The sequence below is a fragment of the Pseudochaenichthys georgianus genome, unplaced genomic scaffold (genome assembly GCF_902827115.2).
Source record: "Pseudochaenichthys georgianus unplaced genomic scaffold, fPseGeo1.2 scaffold_749_arrow_ctg1, whole genome shotgun sequence".
Lineage (NCBI taxonomy): Eukaryota > Metazoa > Chordata > Actinopteri > Perciformes > Channichthyidae > Pseudochaenichthys > Pseudochaenichthys georgianus.
In genome coordinates, this window is record NW_027263299.1 from 60282 (window position 1) to 83828 (window position 23547).

At 41.8% G+C, this 23547-nt stretch overlaps 1 protein-coding gene across 3 annotated transcripts; it reads right to left on the reverse strand.

The window, feature by feature from the left end:
• Positions 1 to 2554: 2554 nt before the first annotated feature.
• Positions 2555 to 23064, reverse strand: LOC117444208 (POU domain, class 2, transcription factor 2-like). 3 transcript variants are annotated; one of them, XM_034079861.2, is made up of 9 exons: positions 22977 to 23064; positions 22014 to 22157; positions 19542 to 19683; positions 19008 to 19156; positions 17954 to 18154; positions 17051 to 17274; positions 14697 to 14765; positions 12584 to 12630; positions 2555 to 9055 (listed from the first exon to the last, which is right to left on the reverse strand). In XM_034079861.2, exons 1-9 carry the CDS (start codon positions 22992 to 22994, stop codon positions 8751 to 8753), a joined length of 1299 nt encoding a protein of 432 aa, XP_033935752.1. In that variant the 5' UTR covers positions 22995 to 23064; the 3' UTR covers positions 2555 to 8750. The 3 variants fall into 3 exon arrangements, with proteins under 3 accessions (XP_033935752.1, XP_033935753.1, XP_033935754.1); XM_034079862.2 differs by lacking the exon at positions 12584 to 12630 and having other exon boundaries at positions 8915 to 9055; XM_034079863.1 differs by lacking the exons at positions 2555 to 9055; positions 12584 to 12630 and adding an exon at positions 12854 to 12966.
• Between the last annotated feature and the right edge of the window lie 483 nt (positions 23065 to 23547).

The window sequence follows — 23547 nt, forward strand, 5'->3', positions numbered from 1 at the left end:
CAGGGTGAGGACACACAGGGTGAGGACGCACAGGGTGAGGAGGCACAGGGTGAGGAGACGCAGGGTGAGGAGGCGCAGGGTGAGGACACACAGGGTGAGGAGACGCAGGGTGAGGAGAGACAGGGTGAGGAGACGCAGGGTGAGGAGACACAGGGTGAGGAGGCGCAGGGTGAGGAGACGCAGAGTGAGGACACACAGGGTGAGGAGACGCAGGGTGAGGAGAGACAGGGTGAGGAGACGCAGGGTGAGGAGACGCAGGGTGAGGAGAGACAGGGTGAGGACACACAGGGTGAGGACACACAGGGTGAGGACACACAGGATGAGGAGACACAGGGTGAGGAGACGCAGGGTGAGGACACACAGGGTGAGGACACACAGGGTGAGGACACACAGGGTGAGGAGACATGGTGAGGAGACACAGGGTGAGGAGAGGAGACACAGGGTGAGGAGACACAGGGTGAGGAGACGCAGGGTGAGGAGACGCAGGGTGAGGAGACACAGGGTGAGGAGACACAGGGTAAGGAGACACAGGGTGAGGAGACGCAGGATCAGGAGACACGGTGAGGAGACACAGTGAGGAGACACAGTGAGGAGACACAGGGTGATGAGACACAGGATAAGGAGACACAGGGTGAGGAGACACAGGGTGAGGAGACACAGGATGAGGAGACACAGGGTGAGGAGACACAGGGTGAGGAGACGCAGGGTGAGGAGACACAGGGTGAGGAGACACAGGGTGAGGAGACACAGGGTAAGGAGACACAGGGTGAGGAGACGCAGGATCAGGAGACACGGTGAGGAGACACAGTGAGGAGAGACAGGGTGAGGACACACACCGTGAGGACACACACGGTGAGGACACACAGTGAGGACACACACGGTGAGGACACACAGGGTGAGACTTGAACTCCTCTCGCTCGGAGTGTCAGAAATCTCTGGTAATCATTGCAGCTCCAAACAACGGACTTGAGGTCAAACAACAAATAGTTTTTCTCCCCTCCAGCACGTCATGCAGTTTCATGCTGGGTCCCTTTTGACAGAGCTTTTATTGCCTTGTTGATAAGAGGAAATCACTTACCCTGGAGAGAGTTGCACAGCATGGCAATTTCTGCTTTGGAAATAAAATGAAAGCACAAATGGGAAAGGGTTACCTGCCCAGGTACTATGGATGTAAACTATATCTTTTTGGTTTTCCTCAGCATTTTGACATCTTGTATTATATACAGATTTGTATTAAAATGCACTGTCCCTATAACACAAATAGATAAATAGCCTTTTCAAATGCCTGATTAAAATCTAGCATTCTTTATTTAACGTGTACATATTTAAAAATGTATTTCAATTTTAAATATTGCATTTAAAATGATTGATTTGGGTATTTATTAATCGTATAGAGGTTTCCTTTCATGTTTACCTTTATCCTATTTATTGATGGATTACAATATGAGTATTTGGCCCTATAGTAACCAATAAAATATGTTGTGTTTCCGACCATTTATCGGTGGTTTAAGTAATTAATTAGTCATATCTGTTATGAATTCCTGTTTTATAATGTCCTTTAGTCATCAATCAATGACACTTTATATTTCCATGACACGTGTCGTCCTCCATACAGAAATATCAGCCCCGGTGGTTTATCTCTCCCTGGGCTCAGTGAGGAGAGATATACAGTCTAACAGCGCCCTCTTCTGGTTGTAAAGGCACATGACAACTGGAAGTGCATCTCCGATATGAGGTTTCTCCTGAAAGTGATGTATGATTTAAAAAACATGACAAGAGTCAGGGAGGGGATCATCTGTACAGTTTTTGTCTCCTGTTTTATTTGGATGAATGAAACACTTTCAGTTACAAAAATGACTTAAAATGAACAACACTGTACAATGAACAAGTAGAGTTATTTTTCTTCTTTTTTTTTGGTTTTCAAGATAAATACACTAAAAGGCTAACTTGCTACAACAAGGAAGGGGGATTAGGAGGGAGAAGGGGGGAGGAGGGCTGCTCACAGGATGGAAGACACACACGCACACACACACACACACACACACACACACACACACACACACACACACACACACACACACACACACACACACACACACACACACACACACACACACACACACACACACACACACACACACACACACACACACACACACACACACACACACACACAGGGAAGGTTTAAATCGGTTTTAGAGTTGCATAACAAATAGAAAAAAGGCCTTTTATGATAACAAATAAAAAGATATTCACACTAACACACACACACACTGTTGTGACAGGGAGAATTAAAGCTATAGGAAGTTGGCAAATGGTACGTTACAGTTGACAGGTCATGTGTGTGGGGGGATCGTTGTTGTCCAAAGAACAAGGAATCTTTTTGTGTGGTTTTTTTTTAAACACACCACACCCGTCCCATTTATCCAGCAACCCCCACGCCCCCCCCCCCCCCACACACACACACACACACACACACACACACACACACACACACACACACACACACACACACACACACACACACACACACACACACACACACACACACACACACACACACACACACACACACACACACACACACACACACACAGAGGTAAAGGTCAGACAGGTATGACGTTCGGACCACACACTGGGTAAACCAAATGAAAAAGGGGGGAGGATGTGAGGGAGGGGTGATGACGAGCAGAAAGGACAAGAACTTAAGAAGGATCAGAACAGCTACAAAGATACCAAGAGAAACTTCATTATCATCATCACCATCATCATCATTATCATAATTATGAGAAGATTATTTTTCCAATGACAAATACTTAAAAATATACATTTCATCATCATCTTAATTATCAATATTATTATTATTATTATTCCCCTTTGGATAGCTGAGGTTAGCGCTTCAAAGACCGGCGCGCTAGGTGACGGAGGACTTAAACAGAGAGTAAAAAGGGAGATGGAGAGAAAGAGAGAGAGAAGTGGAGTAGGTGGAGGCTTTGTGTTGAACAGAAGGTCAAGTTAGAGCTCTTTGGTTTTATTCTTTAACGTCTGACTCGCTTTGCTGTGTTGCTGGAGGAAAACCTTTGGACTAAAGCTGTATTGTAGACGAGAGAAAGACAGAGAGGAGAGAGGGATGGAGGAGAGGGGGTGGAGGAAGAAGAAGCAGCTTGTTTGTTGTTGTATTGTTTTTTGGCTCTGCTCACCGTGTCTCTCCTTCTGTTTCTTATCTTGACATGATTCAATTTCAAGCACTGTTTCTTGCATTTCAAAGGAATAGTTTGACATGTTTTGAGGTTTTCTTGCCAAGGTTTGGATGAATGATTGACGCCATTCTCTCATATCTGTATAACAACAGCATGGAACTACGTTAGCTTAGCTTAGCAGGGGGAAAGAGCTAGGATGTCTCTGTCCAAATGAGGTGGAAATGATGACTCACTTTGCTGACTCATTGTTTTGTTCACGTCTTCAGCACAAAGATATGTGGTCACTGATCAATTGGTTTCTGTCGGTTTTTCTAAAAGAAACATGAGTGCATCAAATACACAGCAGTATCTAAAAGCATCACCATTAAAAACTCTTTCATTCTGTCTTCGTTAAGTGCCAAGCTTAGGGTTAAAGTCGTCACTTAAGTACAAAACAATACCTACACAGGAAGTGTTTTCAAGACGAATAGCCCAGGCAACGCTTATTTGCAACGGTGCCATCACAGCATTAGTATGTAGGCCTCTGTGGTGTTTCAGTCGGCAAGCCTTTAGTTTGAGCTTCAGTTAGCTCCACTGCTAGAAGCTACTATTTCAATATAATATAAAACAATTATGTATAGGCCTATACGGAACAAAATCTGCATTTAAAGCTGAAAAATGTTAGTTAGTTTGTTCAGAACTTGCAAGAACGATAGCTTGGCCCTGCAAAGACCTTCCTTCCTGGTTCTTATCTAACTCTTGGCAAGAAAATGAATACACGTAATTCCCCAAAATTGTCAAGTTACTCGTTTAAAACTCATTTTTTAGATGTTGTAAAAGGCCGACTACGAGCCTGATTTTATGGAGAGAGAATGATTAAAGCATGGAGGAAAGAAGAGTTTCTGAACGCTCTCTGAAGGTGGACATCAGGGTTTTAGGGAGTGTGTACATGGTGCTGGATCACATGGCGGGGCATTAACTTTGGTATCATTCACTAAGGGGGTATCCCCGCCGGAGAGACCAACACTTCACACCCGGTCCCTCAAACCCTAACGCTCACTAAAGAAGAGCCTCGTCAGAAACATGCTCCCATTTCCTCTGAATGCTGAAGGAGAGCAAAACAACAAATGCTTCTTCTAAACTCTCAACACACACCGGGTCTTGAGAAGTGTTTGGATGCGTCACCTAGCATCAGCGGTCCCAGCCAATCCCCATTGACCTGCCCTGCTGCACCCCTGATTCACATAAACTGGTCAATATGCCCCCTCATCAGGCAAGACCTAAAGGCGAGAGGGGGTTTTGGAGACCTTAAAGCTGCTCTGTAGCAAGAATCTAGAAGCTTTTGAATTCAAAAAGATTGATCCAGATTAGAGTCTAGATTTGCACCAAAGAGCAGCTTTACAGTCCGTGTTTGACAGGGAGGAAGCAGCGAGGGTCAGATGTGAGGAGAGAGCTGTGCTCAAAGCTCAACACAGACAGCGGGGGGTGTTTTCCAGAGGGACAAGGTGTGTGTGTGTGTGTGTGTGTGTGTGTGTGTGTGTGTGTGTGTGTGTGTGTGTGTGTGTGTGTGTGTGTGTGTGTGTGTGTGTGTGTGTGTGTGTGTGGACCAGAGCTTGAACCAGTGCAGCCCTTTGACCTCAAATGGCAACTTCTGAATCCCTTGAGAAAAACGGATCTATTCCATGATCTGTCGACTCCCAGATCAATCCCAAACCTCTGTGTTCACACCTCGGCTTTACTGCGTCTGCTCTCATGCCACAAAGCACACTTTCCACACACAACACCGTTATCCCCACTCGATCCCCGCATTTTAAAGCATTCATCTATTTGGTTTATCATCAAAGAATATGAGGTATATGATGAACTATCTCTCATTTACATCCTACAGTGGATGAAGAAAAAAGTTTGAAACAGACGTCTAGAAAAGTGGAAACAAAAAACTGAAAAAAGAGACGAAGTAGAGGGTGATATACGGGTTTAAAATCCAGAATCACCCTCTTGCCTCCTGTCATGTAAAAACCGCTAGCCCCAGTTGCTCTTCTTCTTTTGTGTTTTTGGTTGCGTAGCTGTAAAGCTTTCAGTGTTTTCTCCCTTGAGAGAAGATATCAAGAAGAGGCAGAACAGCGTCTTAAAAAACACCTCATCCTGCAGTTTCTCATACATTATATTTATGCGTTGAAACAGCAATTAAACTAGCCATTTCTGTCCCATTATCAGGAGAAACAACGTCCAGAAAGCCTCTATCAAATGCATTGTTTATCCCGCTGATGATGAGGTGTTTGCCACACAGTGCTGCCTCTCGTTCCTGTGAGTTTCCCCTCCCTTTAAGAGGAGGAGCACATCTTTACGGCTGACCATTCAATCCGTCATATTCTCGTATTAAGTCCCGACAGGACGTGGTTGCATTTCTGGTATTATTTGGTTTAAAGAAGTAGGAAAGAACTTCATCAGGGGACACAAAAAAAGAAAATCCATCACAAATACATCTCAGGATATGAAAAAGCACCTCTAGAAATAAATTAACAAATAAATAGCAAGCAAATAAATCAACCCTATCCTGAATAAATAGTACAATCAAAAGTCTAAATCATCATTAATAAGGAAAAAAAAAAAGTCCAAAGAGAGATAGTTAACATTTTTGGTCTAAAATCAAGTTATTATCATCAATGTTTTTAAGGATCTTTTTTTTTTCTCAGTCTTTTTTGTACGTTTTTTTCTTTTTAATACATTAGCGATAAGTAAGCAGTAGAACATAGATCTTTTTTCTACAAAATCTATAGAAGCACTAACAGATACATTCCGTCTAAGAGTCAATGTGGAGAACAGGTTTCACCTTTAAGGTGCGAACCCCACATCTAAAGTTTGGTTCGTGAAACGATTCTCGCGTGTCGACTGTTTTTCTGGTGTGGATCAAACCAAATATTCTTTGGATTCGCTTACGTCCAGCTCTCAGAAACGTCAACCGGACTGAGGCCGCTGTCTGTGTGAGTTATTCTGCGTCGGAAGTGCCGTCTCTGGGGTCAAAATGAATGACAAGACATCACTGCAGACCCTTGTTTCTTTTCTGGCCTCCCAACAACGCACAGTTTCACCTCAGACAGATCGACCCGTTTCTGTTCCCTCTACTGTGTTTGGTTTGGTTCAGTATTTGGTTTTTCAAGGTTTGCTATTTGTTTTTGGTTTTGTGTCTTTTTTTTTTCCTCTGCCAAGACAGTCTGTTTCTTTATCTAATAAAAATCTGGAAGCTAAATTTTCACAGTATTTTTTCCAACCACCTGATAAAAATCTCTAGCACGACTACGAAAAAAATAAGGAGCTCTTGTAGTAATAAGTAAGCGAGTACGTTATTCCAAATGAGTAATAAGCACTAAAGTACAGTACATAAAACGGCATCAAGAGACACAGCAGAGATAAAACAATCGGAAAAAAACAACCAACAGAAAAATAAAAACAGATTTTTTTTTAGAAGATTTCAGTTCAGTGAGGTCATTTGCGTTTAGCTCCATCCAGGACCAGAGAGCTGGGCTGGAGAGAGAGGCAGAGGAGGGGAGGAATTGTGTGTCCTTCACATGTCTGTCTGCCTGTCTATCCTCCCTCCATCCATGCTACACAGTTTCAGAGAGGGAAACTCTAAAGCTCACAGACAGACAGACAGACACCGGCACTTTGTCCTCCTCCCCTCCCCCCTCCAGCCACATTTGGTTAGGGTTTCTTTTTGGTTTGTCATTCCTTGGGTTGTGTTTTTTTTGGTATGGGTTTATTTTTGGTATCCTCTTACAAAAAAGAAAAAAAGAAGCCTGCTCCCGTCACTACGGTGCATCCCTCCTTCATCCCGCCCTGTCCCTTTCTTTCTGGGGGTTTCGGAGTAAAGGATCAGTTCCCTAAATAAAGCTTCCCCCGCGGGTTTGTGGGGACGGGCCAGGTGGAGGGGATGACACCAAAGAGGGGCTTAAACGTCCTGCCCCTCCGTGTGTCTTCATTGTGTTCAAATGTCCTGGCGGAGGCTCTTTAGCCCGGGCCTCGAGAATGCTTTGGTTTCCATTTGAGAATTAATGGCAGTCTGAGGTGGAAAATGACAGTGAAATGTGATCGATGGGGTGATGATGGAAACAGACGAACATCAGTAAACACGTCTAGACAGACAGGTGTGTGGCAGGACTGTGACTAAACTTGCCTTTATTGACTTATTTATTCTTCAGTCTCAATGGTTATTACTTTTTAAATGTCCAATCAGAGCCCCATTTCATACTTTCACTGCTAACAAACGTCTTTTTTCAGTGTGTGAAGTTTTCCAGGGCATGTTCATTTGGTCACGGAGGCTCTGGTAATGGGGTTATCTTTAAGAGAGTGGTCTGATTAAGAGCGCTAAATGTTTAGGTCTTAATCAATGCAGTCACACCTCGAAATCAACTCTATTTTTGGATCTATGGCACTTGGTGAGCTTCTCTTCACCGCTGCTTCTGCAGAATAGTCACACTCAAAACAAAGAAACACATGGTGATGATGATGATGATGATGATGATGATGATGATTCAAACGCTACAAAAGAAGCGGCAACAATAAATAGGAGTTGGATGGGAAATGACACTAATAAATAATTCAATCCCAACTCTCAAAAGTGTAATAAAAAAAACCACACTAAGCCTCTGTCAAAGAAGAAAGCTATGCTATGCTCTTGGAACCAGAGGTAGGTAAAGAGACGGCGATCATTCAAACACAACGTCTGGACTCGCTCAGTAACACTCTTTACAAAATGATTCAATATATATCTAGCATGAAGAGAGACACGTGAGCTGACAGACAGGATGATCGATGGTGGGATGGGTTGGTGTGTGTGTGTGTGTGTGTGTGTGTAGCAGTAGTCCTGGTCCTGGATAGCTTCAGTATTTACACGTCCTTTGAATAAAGCTTTTCTCTCCGTATTTTTGGTTTTTGGTATTTGGGATTTTGGTATGGTTGTCGTTTTTTTTTTCTTTTTCTGTCATTGTGTATTCTTCCTCCTCTTCCTCCTCCTCAGGTACATTTTTGGTTTAAACTTCTCCTCCCTTCTCCTCTTCCTTCAGACCCGCAGCTTTTCGAAATAATAAAAAAAGGGAAAACGTAAGCACAGTCCTCCCCTCCATCTTTTGTTGTCCTTGCCGCCATTCCTTTGTCACATAGTAAAGTTATCTTTTGTCATTTTTGGTTTATGCGCTTCGACATGCTTCTCTGTTAAAGAGTCATTGGTTTGTTTTCCTTTAGAGAGAAAGAGATGTCGATATCACGTGTTTTTGACAAAAAGGTCCCACGTTGCCTCCTCTCCGTCTGTTTGGATAGATAAAGATTTTTGGTTTCAATCTTCCCCTTTCCCCCCCTTCTCCCCTCTTTCACTTCTTCCCTCCCTCCCTCTCTCCTCTTTCATTCTGTGTATTTTTGGCATCGAAAGACTGGGAGAGAACGAGAGAGAGAACCATTGCGAGAAAAATATCGGAAGAAGAGCGCAAGAGAGAGAAAGAGATAGCTTTGGTGTGAAAGGCGAGGTTTCCGTTTCCTCCTTCCTCCTCCTCCTCTCTGATTGGCCGTTTGGCGCGGTCACTCAATCTTGGCCCCGCCCAGAGAGGTCGGGCTGTGCGCCATTTCGCTGGAGGAACAGGAAGAGGCAGGGCTTGAGCAGGGGGAGGGGGAGCAGGGGGTGGGGCTGATGCTGCTGGCCAATGGGAAGGCTTGGGAGGCTTTGGCTACGGCGCTGAAGAGTCCGGGGTTCTGGCTCATGTGGAGCAGGGCCGGGTGGTTCAGGAAGAGGGAGGAGGGCAGGCCCCCGTGGCCCCCCCCCAGCATCAGCTTACTGGCCCCTTCAAGACTGGAAAGAGGCAGCTGGCCACCACTGGCTGCTAGGGCTGAGGGAGGGAGAGAGAGGTTAAAACATTCAATAACTGGGATGTCATGTATTGTAATTAATGGTACAGTGCATGCTTTTCACTGGTTCTACATTGTGTGTGTAGGCGGGTGCTCGTGTGTGTGCGTAAGACAATTGCTGTTTGACTATTCCTTATACCAAAGCACATTCCTCTTATGTGTAAAACTACTTTTTAAAAAACGTTTTAATGCTATTTTATTTCTATTTCAGAAATATATTGGACTGTTTATTTCTAGTGTCTTCATTTCTCCTATGTACATTGCCTTGTTTTTTATGCTGCTGCAACGCACATATTTACAATTGGAATCAATAAAGTATCTATCTATCTATCTATCTATCTATCTATCTATCTATCTATCTATCTATCTATCTATCTATCTATCCATCTATCTATCCATCTATCTATCCATCTATCTATCCATCTATCTATCTATCTATCCATCTATCTATCTATCTATCTATCTATCTATCTATCTATCCATCCATCCATCTATCTATCTATCTATCTATCTATCTATCTATCTATCTATCTATTCATCTATCTATCTATCTATCTATCTATCCATCTATCCATCCATCCATCTATCTATCTATCCATCTATCTATCTATCTATCTATCTATCTATCTATCTATCTATCTATCTATCTATCTATCCATCTATTTATATATCCATCTATCTATCCATCTATCTATCTATCTATCTATCTATCTATTCATCTATCCATCCATCCATCTATCCATCTATCTATCTATCTATCTATCTATCTATCTATCTATCTATCTATCTATCTATCTATCCATCCATCTATTCATCTATCCATCCATCCATCTATCTATCTATCTGGTCAAAGTTTCATCAAAATCCTTTATGATCTGTTTCCTGAATGTTTGAAAATGTAAGAAGCAATCCCTTCTGTCCCCCACAAAGCACCTGGGTACAATATGTATTTAGAAAGACTTAAGCATCACCCTTCTGAGCAACAGAAGTCATATTTCTTTATATATTTAATCAGTTATTTATTTTAAATTTTAAATTGGCTACAGGATGCGCATATGTCCTGGCCATGTGTGTTACTTCACTAGAAAGCTCATGATGAGCTTTCCACAGAACATTAGGACTAAAATAGACTAAATGCGTGAAATAAAAGCCTCTGTGTCACCTCCCTTACAGGGGACTAATAGAAAATGCCAATATTTCACTTAGTATTTTCTGGCACCATGTATTCCTCCATATGAGGTTCTTTGTTACATTCAAACCCATCTACCTCTTTCTTTGGACACTTGAATAGGGAAAACAAATGCTTATGATTTGTCATTAACTAGTAATATTGAGCGTTGTTAGCTAGTTTGTTAATAAGTTACAGCGCACAGCCAGAACAGACGAAACGCCTGGGCTTGTTGCATTCAGCAGAAGTAGATAAAAACCTTCTTTTAAATAAAAAGCTGAGAGGGTGAGTGTCTGTCTTTGGGAATCATTTAGGTGGGTTTTGGGAAAGTGCTTCACATTCACAAAGGCTTTTTTTTTTGTGACGGTAGTATCAGTCTTCCTGCGTGTTGTCCAATACCCATTAGATAATCTCTGTGATCAGATCCAGGGCACTGTGCAGGTAATCTGCTGAGAGTGGTCCGTTGTTAAGGAAACAAGGTTGATGATGGAGCTATACGCAGCGCTCCTTTCATAAGTGTAATTAAACGCACCCTATTAACGTGTGTGTCTGCATGGCAACAGCAGAACACATTCATCCTCATCGTCAACAGAGCATTGAGCTCCGTTACGGCTCAGAACGTTGTGGGCACACGGCATTATGGTCTGTTGAGGCAACTATTGGTTAAGAGACATTTATTTCTGCCTCCTCCTCCTCAGTGATTCATCTCTTGGTGTTTCAGTGTCGAGTCAAAGTGGATCTCTTGGTTTCATAAACTACCGTAACTTTCAATCTGTGTCTCTTATGCAAAATATATCCGAAGCAAAAGGAGTTGCACAAAGTTGCACAAAGTATTTTAAGTTGATTCCTTGCCAAAGCGTTTTTCACTTTACAAACTGTCCTCCTATAACATATGTGCACAATGGATTTGCTTCATTGGCATCATCATCCTTCACTTGACCCGGACAACAACGAGAATACAAAAGTAAAGAAAGGTGTAACGAGACAGAAGACAAGAAGGTTGTTCTCCTTTAAAAACCTGATACGTTGACTATATTTTAATATGTATTATATAATAGGGATTTTGAAGATAGACGGTTACATCTAAATCCTCTAACATCGCTAATAGTGTTCAGTGGGTTTTTCCCTGTTTTGAATATTATGTTCTGGTTTCTCCTCAGTCACCATAAATGCAGCCATTACCAAGTGTTCCTCAACATGTTTCACATTCACAAGAGACTGGTACGTCCGAGTTTCTGAGTAAAGATACCTAAAGCAATGCATCATGGGACTTCTTAAGTAGCTAGTCGTAGAACAAACACCAAGAGATAATCTTAAAACATCCTACAGGAAGTTTGTATATTGATTTTATGCAATAAGTTGTTATCTTTAGATGAACATGTAAGCGGATTTTAGGCATGATATGTTTTATGCAACCTGGCACTGATATTTAAAGTTGTTGATATTGTGTTAAATATAAGTGTTAAATGTCCATTACTCGTGCACACTTCACAATAAAATGAAGTGCATGAAACGTTCCCAGCAGCATGGTTTCCATCTGATTTCAAATATGGTATTATACTATTGATGAAATGAAGAGATGAAAAGCTGAGGATGAGTGAGACGGCACACACAAACACTTAGCCCACACACTCACGTAAAAGAGTCATCGCACACACACACTCGATGGGATGGAGTCATGGATGTTGAAATAATGTTCCCCTCTGAAACTCTTGAGCTGCTTCAGAGGCTGTGGATGAGCAAACATTGGCTGTCCATTCATGCACGTCTCCATAGCTGTATTACTCATCATCACACTTCTGTTATTAACACATCTCTCTCTACCTCTTCTCATCCTCGCTGCACCAGCTGGGATTAAACCGTCGCTCTGCTGACACGACTGTTCCGTGGTCAGTTCTGCGGGATTGTACACTTTTTATTTTCTTATACTTCTTGTGTGTTGTTCCTTCAGTGTAGGAAGGTGTGTCGTGCATGGTGAGCTTGAGCTTGTGTAGGAGTGCAAGTGTTTGAGAGAAGGAGAATATATTTCCAGAAGATAAAAAACTCGATTTTTACACGTCCTCTATGACCCTTAGTTTTCCCCAGAAAGGAAATAATAAGCACCTCAGCCGTGACCTTTAAAAGATATTCTGTTTATCGTCCGTGCTGATGCGAAGCGTTCTCTTTTTTTAACTCCCTGAATAAAAACCTAATTTCAGCATGTCTCTTTCTCTTACACACACACACACACACACACACACACACACACACACACACACACACACGCACACGCACACACACACGCACACACACACACATACACACACACACGCACACATTGGAGTGGCCAGGGGATTGTTACCGAGGAGGGCTTGGTTCATCCCTGTGTTAACTCCCATCACAGTGTTCCTGTTGTTTCACACACACACACACACACACACACACACACACACACACACACACACACACACACACACACACACACACACACACACACACACACACACACACACACACACACACACACACACACACACACACACACACACACACACACACACACACACACACACACACACACACACACACACACACACACACACACACACACACACACACACATGTGCCGGCATACACACGAACACAGACAAGCAGAGGAGAAAAGGTGAGAAAAAAGCAGGTTTAGCAGCAAGGACAAGCGGAGGGCATATTGAGCCCTGCACGGACACCAAGAGCAGCAGTCAGCTGACAGGGGGCAGAACAGATGTAAACAAGAGGTTAGAAATGCAGGAAGAAACAAAACATCGTGGAAATGTTATAAAACACAAGAAGCCTCCTTAACCCTCTGAGGCTGTGAATCTGCAGCATCGATTTAAAACTAATTAAGTAGAACATTTTCAGATTAAAATGTACTTTATCGTGGCAAAAAATCTTTGGTTGGGAAATAGTTTAAAGCTCAAACAACATGGTTTCCCCTAGTTCTCTCTTTTGGACACTATATTCCATGTACATGTGTGACCTGTAGTATTGTTTCCTTTATGGTTTAAGATTATTAGGAATATATGATAATAATAAAAAGTATATTTTACGGGATTTGGTGTTTTTTTATGTTGCAAAAAGGCATTTGTGGGTTTCAATGTCCTCTTTAAATCAAAAGGCACCACCACCTAATAATAAGTACATTTATCTTAATATGGCACTCTACGATATATTTATATTGTATATGTATAGGCAGTGCTTGAATTGGAATAAAAAAGGTGACAGTACTCTAAATCAGCAACTGTTTATACAGCCCAAAAACAAAAATTAGGCTCAAAGGTCTTTACAATCTGTACAACATACGACTTCCTTTATCCTTATCCTCATATCTTTGATTCAGTCATTAAAAAGAAACACAACAAAACTTTAACAGACAAGGACATTTAAAAAAAAAAAAAAACTAACGTTCAGAAATGGCATGTTTTCCCACGACTAATCAGGGAGGTGTGCGGGGCTCTCATAGAGACATGACGTAGCCTATACATGGGCCTGCATCAGGTCATATAGTACATCCTATAATGCTGGTGGGTTTGTCTCTTTACTGTATATTTTAGAAAGACTCACTGTACTTAAAAAAAGTATGAAAGGCAGCGGATATGGCTGAAGCCTGACTCCTACTGGCGGCTGGTTAAATGACTCCTCGTCCATGAGCACACTTGTGCATCTTTCAGCAGGAAGGGAGAGAGGGAATCAATGGAGCTGCCAGGGAGGACACAGGGGAATAAATGCAACTAATATGCGTACCTGGATGCGTCATGAGCTACGCAGTAAGAAGTGACCGTACGCAGATGGGTAACAATCAGAAGTCTTCGCTGAGTACCGGCCCAATTCAAGCACTGTGTATAGGTGTGTCATAGTGATACAGTTAGGGGTTGAACTTATATATACTGTTAAGGCGTAGGATGAAATACTCTAACTGGGCCCTTTATATTTTAGGAAACCTGTTCAGCTGCTTGTTAGGAATGAAAACATGCTCAAGACGAACTAGTTGAGTTCATATCGGGTTTCAGAATTGGGAAAGAAAGTGATTTACGTGACTATTAAGTGGCATGATTGAAGTATTCCTGAAACTACTAATCTACAGGGATTTTGCTAGTTAATACATTTGGGTTTGATGTGCAGTAAAACACAGTGTCATGTAAATAAAATATATGTTTAAGATGCCTATTTTCTTTAATTGAATCATCAATGCTTAATCTTTGTTTAAAGTTGAATTGGATGTTGTTTGTAAGACCCACACATATCCTGCAAAGAACATTAGAACATGTATTTGTAGCGAGCTAGAACATCCTGTTTGCATACATGAAATGAATGCTTAGGTTTCAGAGGGTTCGCCATATGTTTTGACGTTAGAAGTGACTCAAAAGAAGAACCACGCTTTCTGATACACTATTAATACGCTACATACAATCTGCATATATCTCTGTCGCATTCACCTCAAGTTTGCAGCAAAATCGGTGATGTAGTTAGACACGTCACCGTTCTTTTTACCCATACGCCATAAGCTGTGGACAAAAGAATCACACACACACACACACCCACACACACACACACACCCACACACACACACACACACACACACACACACACACACACACACACACACACACACACACACACACACACACACACACACACACACACACACACACACACACACACACACACCACACACACACACACACACACACACACACACACACACACACACACACACACACACACACACACACACACACACACACACACACACACACACACACACACACACACACACACAGCGTTAGAGTACACGGCAGCACAGGGGAAGCAGTGGGGCCCCAAGGCAAGTTAAAGAAATCAGTGTGTGTGTTTTCAGTGTCGACCATTTAGCTACAAAGTGCAGGTGAAGCGAGCACGGCGCGTTTATGGAAATGTGTGGTTGTATTTAGTAGCACTTATTAGGAAATATGTTTGCCTAAATGGATTCAGGCAAGGTGGCCGTAAAATCATTGTAATTCAGAATCATCTTACTTAAAAAAATACAAACATAATAAGGGATTATTTCAGCAAAGTAAAATACTTCAGACCGTCATTTGTAAGTAGCCAGGTAGTTAATTGATTCCTGTTTTGCAATCCTTCTTTAAAAAAAGCTATTATTTTCTTATTTTAGAACTAAAACCACTATAATGCAAACATATTAAATGGGTTGGTGCTGCCAACAGCGATTCATAATTATATTTTCTCCTAGAATTGTGCATTAGTTACTCTGGATCACTTTGGGAACACAGATAAGGACTATTTCATCAGCAGAGGTTTAAAACAAACTGAAAACTGTATTCTAGTTTCTTTGAGTTGTCAGGGAAGACATATTGTATGCATCACTTTCAACCGCACATCAAACTGTATTCTAGTTTATTCATCCATCATGTCAAACCACACATCAAACTGTATTCCCCTTCATTGTGTGGGGACGGGGGCAGAAATGTCAGGACACAACATGTAGTCTAACGTATTGTCCCTAACGGCATTCAGGAGGGGTCGTTTCAGACAGTATGGTTGTAAAATATTTGAACAATGGAGCACATGTCTCTCTTCTGAAAGGCTAGGGGGAAGCTGTACTGTACATGTTTGCACACATGAAAAGAGGCAGATTGTGTTGTGTTAAGAGGACAAAAGAGGATTTAAGGGAAAGTTTCCCACCTCGTAACAAGTGGGTGGGAAGGTTTGATTTTTCAGATTTAAAAAAGTAAAAAATATTGTCTATAAAAAACCTCAGCATCCCCACACAGTCTCACGGCATTTCGTGTTATTCTATTACATTCTATTGGTAGTATGTTTCGTGCCTGCACCAAATAATAACAAATTAGAAGGAAAAAAATATTTTAAAAATACAGATGTCAGTATTCTGAGGCTCTGAGCCATTTCTTTTCCTCGCGGACGGCAAAAAAACTCAGACATTTTACAGTTTAAAATAAAAGGGATGGTTAGGCTTAGGGTAAGATATTGAGTAAGACAATGTGTTTATGAACCACACTGCTTCCGCTATTCCAAGACCCGACCGGACAAAACGACGTGGTGCAGGCACGAAACATACCAATAGAAATACATTGCTTTTAAAATCGTTCTGTGTGACACGGAAATCGTGTTGGTGAACACGAATCAATAGATGAAATTAATTTCGTGACTATAACACGAAATGCCGTGAGACTGGGCTTGTTCGTCAGGTAGCTGTTCTTCGTCTTCTTCATCAGCCAGCATCCTTGGTATCTGTTGCTCACTGAGTTGATTCTCGCTGAGTAGCCAATATAAGGCTTCGTCATCTTGCCAAATAGTGAGTCTGTGTTGATGTATGTGTTAGAACTGGTTTATAAAGGGTTCTTAATGATTAGTAAAGTGTTTACAACCTAATGAATAACCTAATTATAAACCCTTTATGAATCCTTTATAAGGGTAGTCTTATTGTAAAGTGGTACCGACACTTTTTTACGCTGCTATGGACAATCTTGCACTAATGTACATTCCCAAAGATATTGAAGTGACTGTTATTTTGTATATATTGATTGTTGTGTTTTTATCTTAATGTGTGCACATGTGTAAATGTATCTGTTGATTGTGTATATATAGGATATAAATATTTTATACATATTTGTATACATATTTGTATTTTTGTATTCGGGATTGTGGGAAACGGTATTTCGATCTCTCTGTCTGTACACACAAACTGAAAGATTGACAATAACGTTGACTTTGACTTTTGATAGTACAATACAATAGTAAACGTCTCTTAGCACTTGTGTTGTGTTCTCACCCTGTGTTGAGGTTGAGTGTGCTGTGGCTGGGGATGGGGATGGCGGGGCTGACCGTGCTGCGGGGAGGGGGGGTCACCGGGGAGGGGGCGGAGCTTAGGGAGGGGTGGGTGGAGCTTAGGGAGGGGTGGCTGGAAGTCAGGCTGGAGGTCAGGGGGCAGCCGGGGGACATGGTGGTCACCGTTGTGCTGAGATTGGTCACGGCCTGGGACAGCTGGCTGGACATCTGCAGGGTGGGAGAGAGAGAGAGAGAGAGAGATTTTTAAATATATATTGTTGTTATATTATGTACACAGTTTTTACTTTAACTTACCTACTTTATTTTATCTTTATCGCAATTTTGTACTTTGATTTCCTATGTTTATATTTAGATGTATTTTATTTTTTTAATTCAAAATGTTTACTTTAATTTCTTATGTTTACGTAAATATTTTGTTCTATTTAATTATTTTATTGTACATTTTAACTTCTTAGGTTTATTTACGAAAAATTAAGTATTCTGATTGTTATTTTTAATATTCATTAAAATAAAATTACCCCATTAAAGCAATGGTCAGATTATTCACTTAACTAAAAGTAGTAATTCCACAGTGTAGAAATGTCACTTAAGGTAAAGTAAGGAAGTACAAACAAATGTACTTTAAGTACAAGAAGTAAAAGTGTTCATTCTGCAATTTCAGAATACTAAGTAGAGTAAAAAGTACAATATTTGCCTCCACACCAGTACACACACTTGAACTTGAGTACATAATAATAATAATAATAATAATAATAATAATAATAATAATAATAATAATAATAATACATTGGATTTTTTATAGCGCTTTTTCTATTGCTCAAAGACGCTACATGTCCATTACTGTCCACAACTGCTAACATGTATAACAGTGAGGTTGTATATTTACCATGTGAGGGCTGTAGCAGGGCTGTTTGTGCATTTGGGGGGCAGAGGGGGGCTGGCTGGGCAGGGGCGGGGTGGAACTGCAGGGGTTGATGCGTTTCTCTTTCTGCCGGCGGTTGCAGAACCAGACCCGGATCACCTCCTTCTCCATGCTCAGCTGCTCTGAGATCATCAGGACCTCTTCTGAGGTAGGCTTCTGGTTCTGCTTCAACACAGAGGACCAGGAATTCAGAAAGTTATTCAGATAGTTATTCAGACATTAATTCATTAATTAGTCCAATGTTTCACAAATCCTTCTTCCCAGCACAAGTAGTACAAGCTGTAGGTCACATGTGTCAAACCCAAGGCCCGGGGGCCAAATCAGGCCCTTGGTGGATTTGATTTCGGCCCGCAGGATAATTTCTAATTCCTATTAGATCTGACCCGCCGGTATATTGCACGCACACCTTCACTCCATCCTGAGGGTCTCCTCCGCTCAGAGCCTGACCCCAAACATTGATGACCTTTCACCCAAGATGAGATTCCAAGTATCTGAGCTAGCATCACAGAGATAGAGCCATAAGAAATGAATGCAACTGATTATTTAATGTTTAATGTTGTTTTTATAGGCAATAGTTTAAGCTTTGTTAGTTCCAGGTTGAATATGTGCAATAAGTTCATTTCAATACGTTCTGCATATAAACATTGAACCAGTCCGGCCCTCGACTAGTACCCATTTTAAATGTTGGCCCACTGTGTATTTGAGTTTGACACCCCTGCTGTAGATGCATGTAATGGAGTTAATGTACTTTATCGCAAATGTACTCAAATACGATTTAAAAGTATGAAGCAAAAAATATCAGCTTCCAGAAATGTTGTTTATTTTAAATTAAAGTACATGTAACAGAGTAGATGTAATGTAATTTAAAAGCTAAAGAATACCGACATATAGACTTAAATTACTTCCCAGTATTCAGATAATGCTTTAGAAACTAATTTCAGGTTAAAAGCAATCATCTTTAATTGACTTTTTGATATTTAAGTTCGTGATTTTCAAAGGAAATAATGATGATAAATACCGTCATGAATGCGCGCTCCAGGGCCACGCGTACATTCGTCTCGATGCTGGTTCTCTTCTTCCTGCGGCGGCCAGGCATCCCGTCAAAGCCCATCGAGGAAGAGGACAGGGAGCTGGGGCTGGGCATGGTGCAGTCTAAAGACATGGTCTCTGAGGAAGAGGAACCAATCAATAAATCCATCACAAAATGTATACGTTCATTTGCAAATGAGGCCTTTTGTTGTATGAGAAACTACAGATGTAAATAGACAGAGAGTATTAAAGGAAACACTTGAAACAGCAATTTCACATTTTCCTTCCAGCCCAGACACTCAAATCTGAAAAACAAGTTAACAATATATTCTATTTGATTTTATTGACTTGCACTATTATCTGTTTTATTGTTTTTGCACTGTTGGAGGAGCCTGTGCCCTACGATGTTCATTGTCATAACTACACTGTAGCTATGCACACATGACGATAAAAGCCTTGAGCCTTGAATATTGAATCAAACGATGTTTTTTGTCGAAATATAAAGTATTTTCTGACAGCTCACCTGCATCATTGAGCCACTTCTCCAGCAGTGGCTTCAGCTTGCACATGTTCTTAAAGCTCAGGTTGAGGGCTTCGAAGCGGGAGATGGTGGTCTGACTGAAGTCGTTGCCGTACAGCTTCCCCATGGCCATACCCACATCTCCCTGGAGGAGGGGGAGGAGAAGAGGAACAGTCACAATATAATCACATACACTGTTAAAGGTCCCCTATTATACTGTTTTCATCAATATATTATAGGTCTGAGATGTATACAGAGCCTGTCTCTGATTGGCTGAAACACCAAACAGATCATGGCAGCATTACCCATAATCCCCTCTGTTTCAGCCATGTTTCAAAAGTGCTGATTCTTTGTCTGTGACTTCAGATGAAAATAAGGAGCCCCTCCCCACGCGATTTGGTTAAAAATAACACAATGGAGCTCTAGGAGGAGATTCAGGTGATAAGGGGGGGGGGGGGTTACCTTGGTTGCTGATTGGCTAATGGTTACACAAGACAACACATCGTTATGACATCATAAAGTGGCCAAAATCTGATCAGCTCATTTTCAGACAGGTTTTTATAGAAATGGATCAAAAAGAGAGAAAATCTTTGTTCCTGAAACTTTCAGAGTCTCTTTCCACAGAGGGGACACATGTTGATGTAGAAGAGACATGAAGAAGAGGGGACACATGTTGATGTAGAAGAGACATGAAGAAGAGGGGACACATGTTGATATGAAGACATGAAGAAGAGGGGACACATGTTGATGTAGAAGAGACATGAAGAAGAGGGGACACATGTTGATGTAGAAGAGACATGAAGAAGAGGGGACACATGTTGATGTAGAAGAGACATGAAGAAGAGGGTACACATGTTGATGTAGAAGAGACACGGAGAAGAGGGGACACATGTTGATGTAGAAGAGACATGAGGAAGAGGGGACACATGTTGATGTAGAAGATACATGAAGAAGAGGGGACACATGTTGATGTGGAAGAGACATGAAGAAGAGGGGACACATGTTGATGTAGAAGAGACATGAAGAAGAGGGGACACATGTTGATGTAGAAGAGACATGAAGAAGAGGGGACACATGTTGATGTAGAAGAGACATGAAGAAGAGGGGACACATGTTGATATGAAGACATGAAGAAGAGTGGACACATGTTGATGTAGAAGAGACATGAAGAAGAGGGGACACATGTTGATGTAGAAGAGACATGAAGAAGAGGGGACACATGTTGATGTAGAAGAGACATGAAGAAGAGGGGACACATGTTGATGTAGAAGAGACATGAAGAAGAGGGGACACATGTTGATGTAGAAGAGACATGAAGAAGAGGGGACACATGTTGATGTAGAAGAGACATGAAGAAGAGGGGACACGTGTTGATGTAGAGGAGACATGAAGAAGAGGGGGGACATGTTGATGTAGAAGAGACATGAAGAAGAGGGGACACATGTTGATGTAGAAGAGACATGAAGAAGAGGGGACACATGTTGATGTAGAAGAGACATGAAGAAGAGGGGACACATGTTGATATGAAGACATGAAGAAGAGGGGACACATGTTGATGTAGAAGAGACATGAAGAAGAGGGGACACATGTTGATGTAGAAGAGACATGAAGAAGAGGGGACACATGTTGATGTAGAAGAGACATGAAGAAGAGGGTACACATGTTGATGTAGAAGAGACACGGAGAAGAGGGGACACATGTTGATGTAGAAGAGACATGAGGAAGAGGGGACACATGTTGATGTAGAAGATACATGAAGAAGAGGGGACACATGTTGATGTGGAAGAGACATGAAGAAGAGGGGACACATGTTGATGTAGAAGAGACATGAAGAAGAGGGGACACATGTTGATGTAGAAGAGACATGAAGAAGAGGGGACACATGTTGATGTAGAAGAGACATGAAGAAGAGGGGACACATGTTGATATGAAGACATGAAGAAGAGTGGACACATGTTGATGTAGAAGAGACATGAAGAAGAGGGGACACATGTTGATGTAGAAGAGACATGAAGAAGAGGGGACACATGTTGATGTAGAAGAGACATGAAGAAGAGGGGACACATGTTGATGTAGAAGAGACATGAAGAAGAGGGGACACATGTTGATGTAGAAGAGACATGAAGAAGAGGGGACACATGTTGATGTAGAAGAGACATGAAGAAGAGGGGACACGTGTTGATGTAGAGGAGACATGAAGAAGAGGGGGGACATGTTGATGTAGAAGAGACATGAAGAAGAGGGGACACATGTTGATGTAGAAGAGACATGAAGAAGAGGGGACACATGTTGATGTAGAAGAGACATGAAGAAGAGGGGACACATGTTGATGTAGATGGATTTTGCATAAGAGGTGACCTTTAAAGTAATGTACACACACACACACACACACACACACACACACACACACACACACACACACACACACACACACACACACACACACACACACACACTGCAGGCGTCTCTCCTCACCTGTGTGAAGCCCAGTTTGATGCGTCTCTGTTTGAAAGTGCGGGCAAACACCTCCAGCTCCTCCAGGTCGCTGGGCTCCTCGGGGTGAGGGGTCGTCACTGAGGGCGCCGCGGTCACGCCGCTCACCTCCATACTCTTATCCCGCTGAAGAGGAAGCGCGTCAGGGGAGGGAAAGTGAAACCAAGAGGGGAAGAGATTCTTATTATTCTTTCGCAACAACGAGCTTATTTAACTCGACACCGAGAGGAGATTTGTATTTCTCACATAAAAGCGAGTTCAAACCGAGCTCTCCCTCCACCACAGAGCACGCATGTTTCTCATCAGACCGTGAAATCTAAAATCTACCGTGACTCTTGCTTTTACCAAAGATAAAAACATGTTAGTGAGTTGCTGACCGGCTGTACTGTTTACTTTGTTTTTCCTGCTTTTGTACATCGACATTTTCGCCTGCCCCACAATACAATTAAACCGTTCCCACTTCCCTGCATTATCTTTCTTGTAGCCAGCACCAACAATAAAAGCCGTCTCTGTAAAAACCTCCCCACGGTCTAAAGGCGCAGGTCCACAGGTTTCAGTCTGTGAGAGTCCAGATAGGAAGAGACACCAGAGTCTTTGTATTACTGTGTTTTAATTTTCCACTGAGTAATGCTTGATACATTTCTGATCTTCTGCATCTGGATGAGCCCCTCAGGTCTCCCTCGTGCCAACATTAAACGTGGAGATGCAGCATTCGCTTTTATGCACAAAATATATTGATAAAATTACAAAGATTACTGCAACTTTGTTTCTGTCCGTTGCTGCTGCATGTATAAACCCCCAGATATGAATTTCTGACAGTGCAGTGTACATTTTATAGTGTTTATTACACATTTTTTAATTCTCGTTTAAATGTTATTTCTTAAGTGTTTTAGATTGCCTTGCGATGTAAAATATATCTCCTTTCCTTGAAAAGTGTCCTCATACCTGTGCTTGGAGTCCCATTCTGCTCGAAGCACACAGCAGGCTCCCTTGGTTTTGATGAGGTAGCGAAAGGAGATTTTGTGGCGATAGGAGTCCTGAGAAGAAGAAATAATCAGCTTTAGTAAAAACAAAATCAAACAAACAGATTTTATCTTAAAGGTCCCATATTACATGAATATGGAGACATGAAGAAGAGGGGACACATGTTGATGTAGAAGAGACATGAAGAAGAGGGGACACATGTTGATGTAGAAGAGACATGAAGAAGAGGGGACACATGTTGATGTAGAAGAGACATGAAGAAGAGGGGACACATGTTGATGTAGAAGAGACATGAAGAAGAGGGGACACATGTTGATGTAGAAGAGACATGAAGAAGAGGGGACACATGTTGATGTAGAAGAGACATGAAGAAGAGGGGATACATGTTGATGTAGAAGAGACATGAAGAAGAGGGGACACATGTTGATGTAGAAGAGACATGAAGAAGAGGGGACACATGTTGATGTAGAAGAGACATGAAGAAGAGGGGACACATGTTGATGTAGAAGAGACGTGGAGAATAGGGGACACA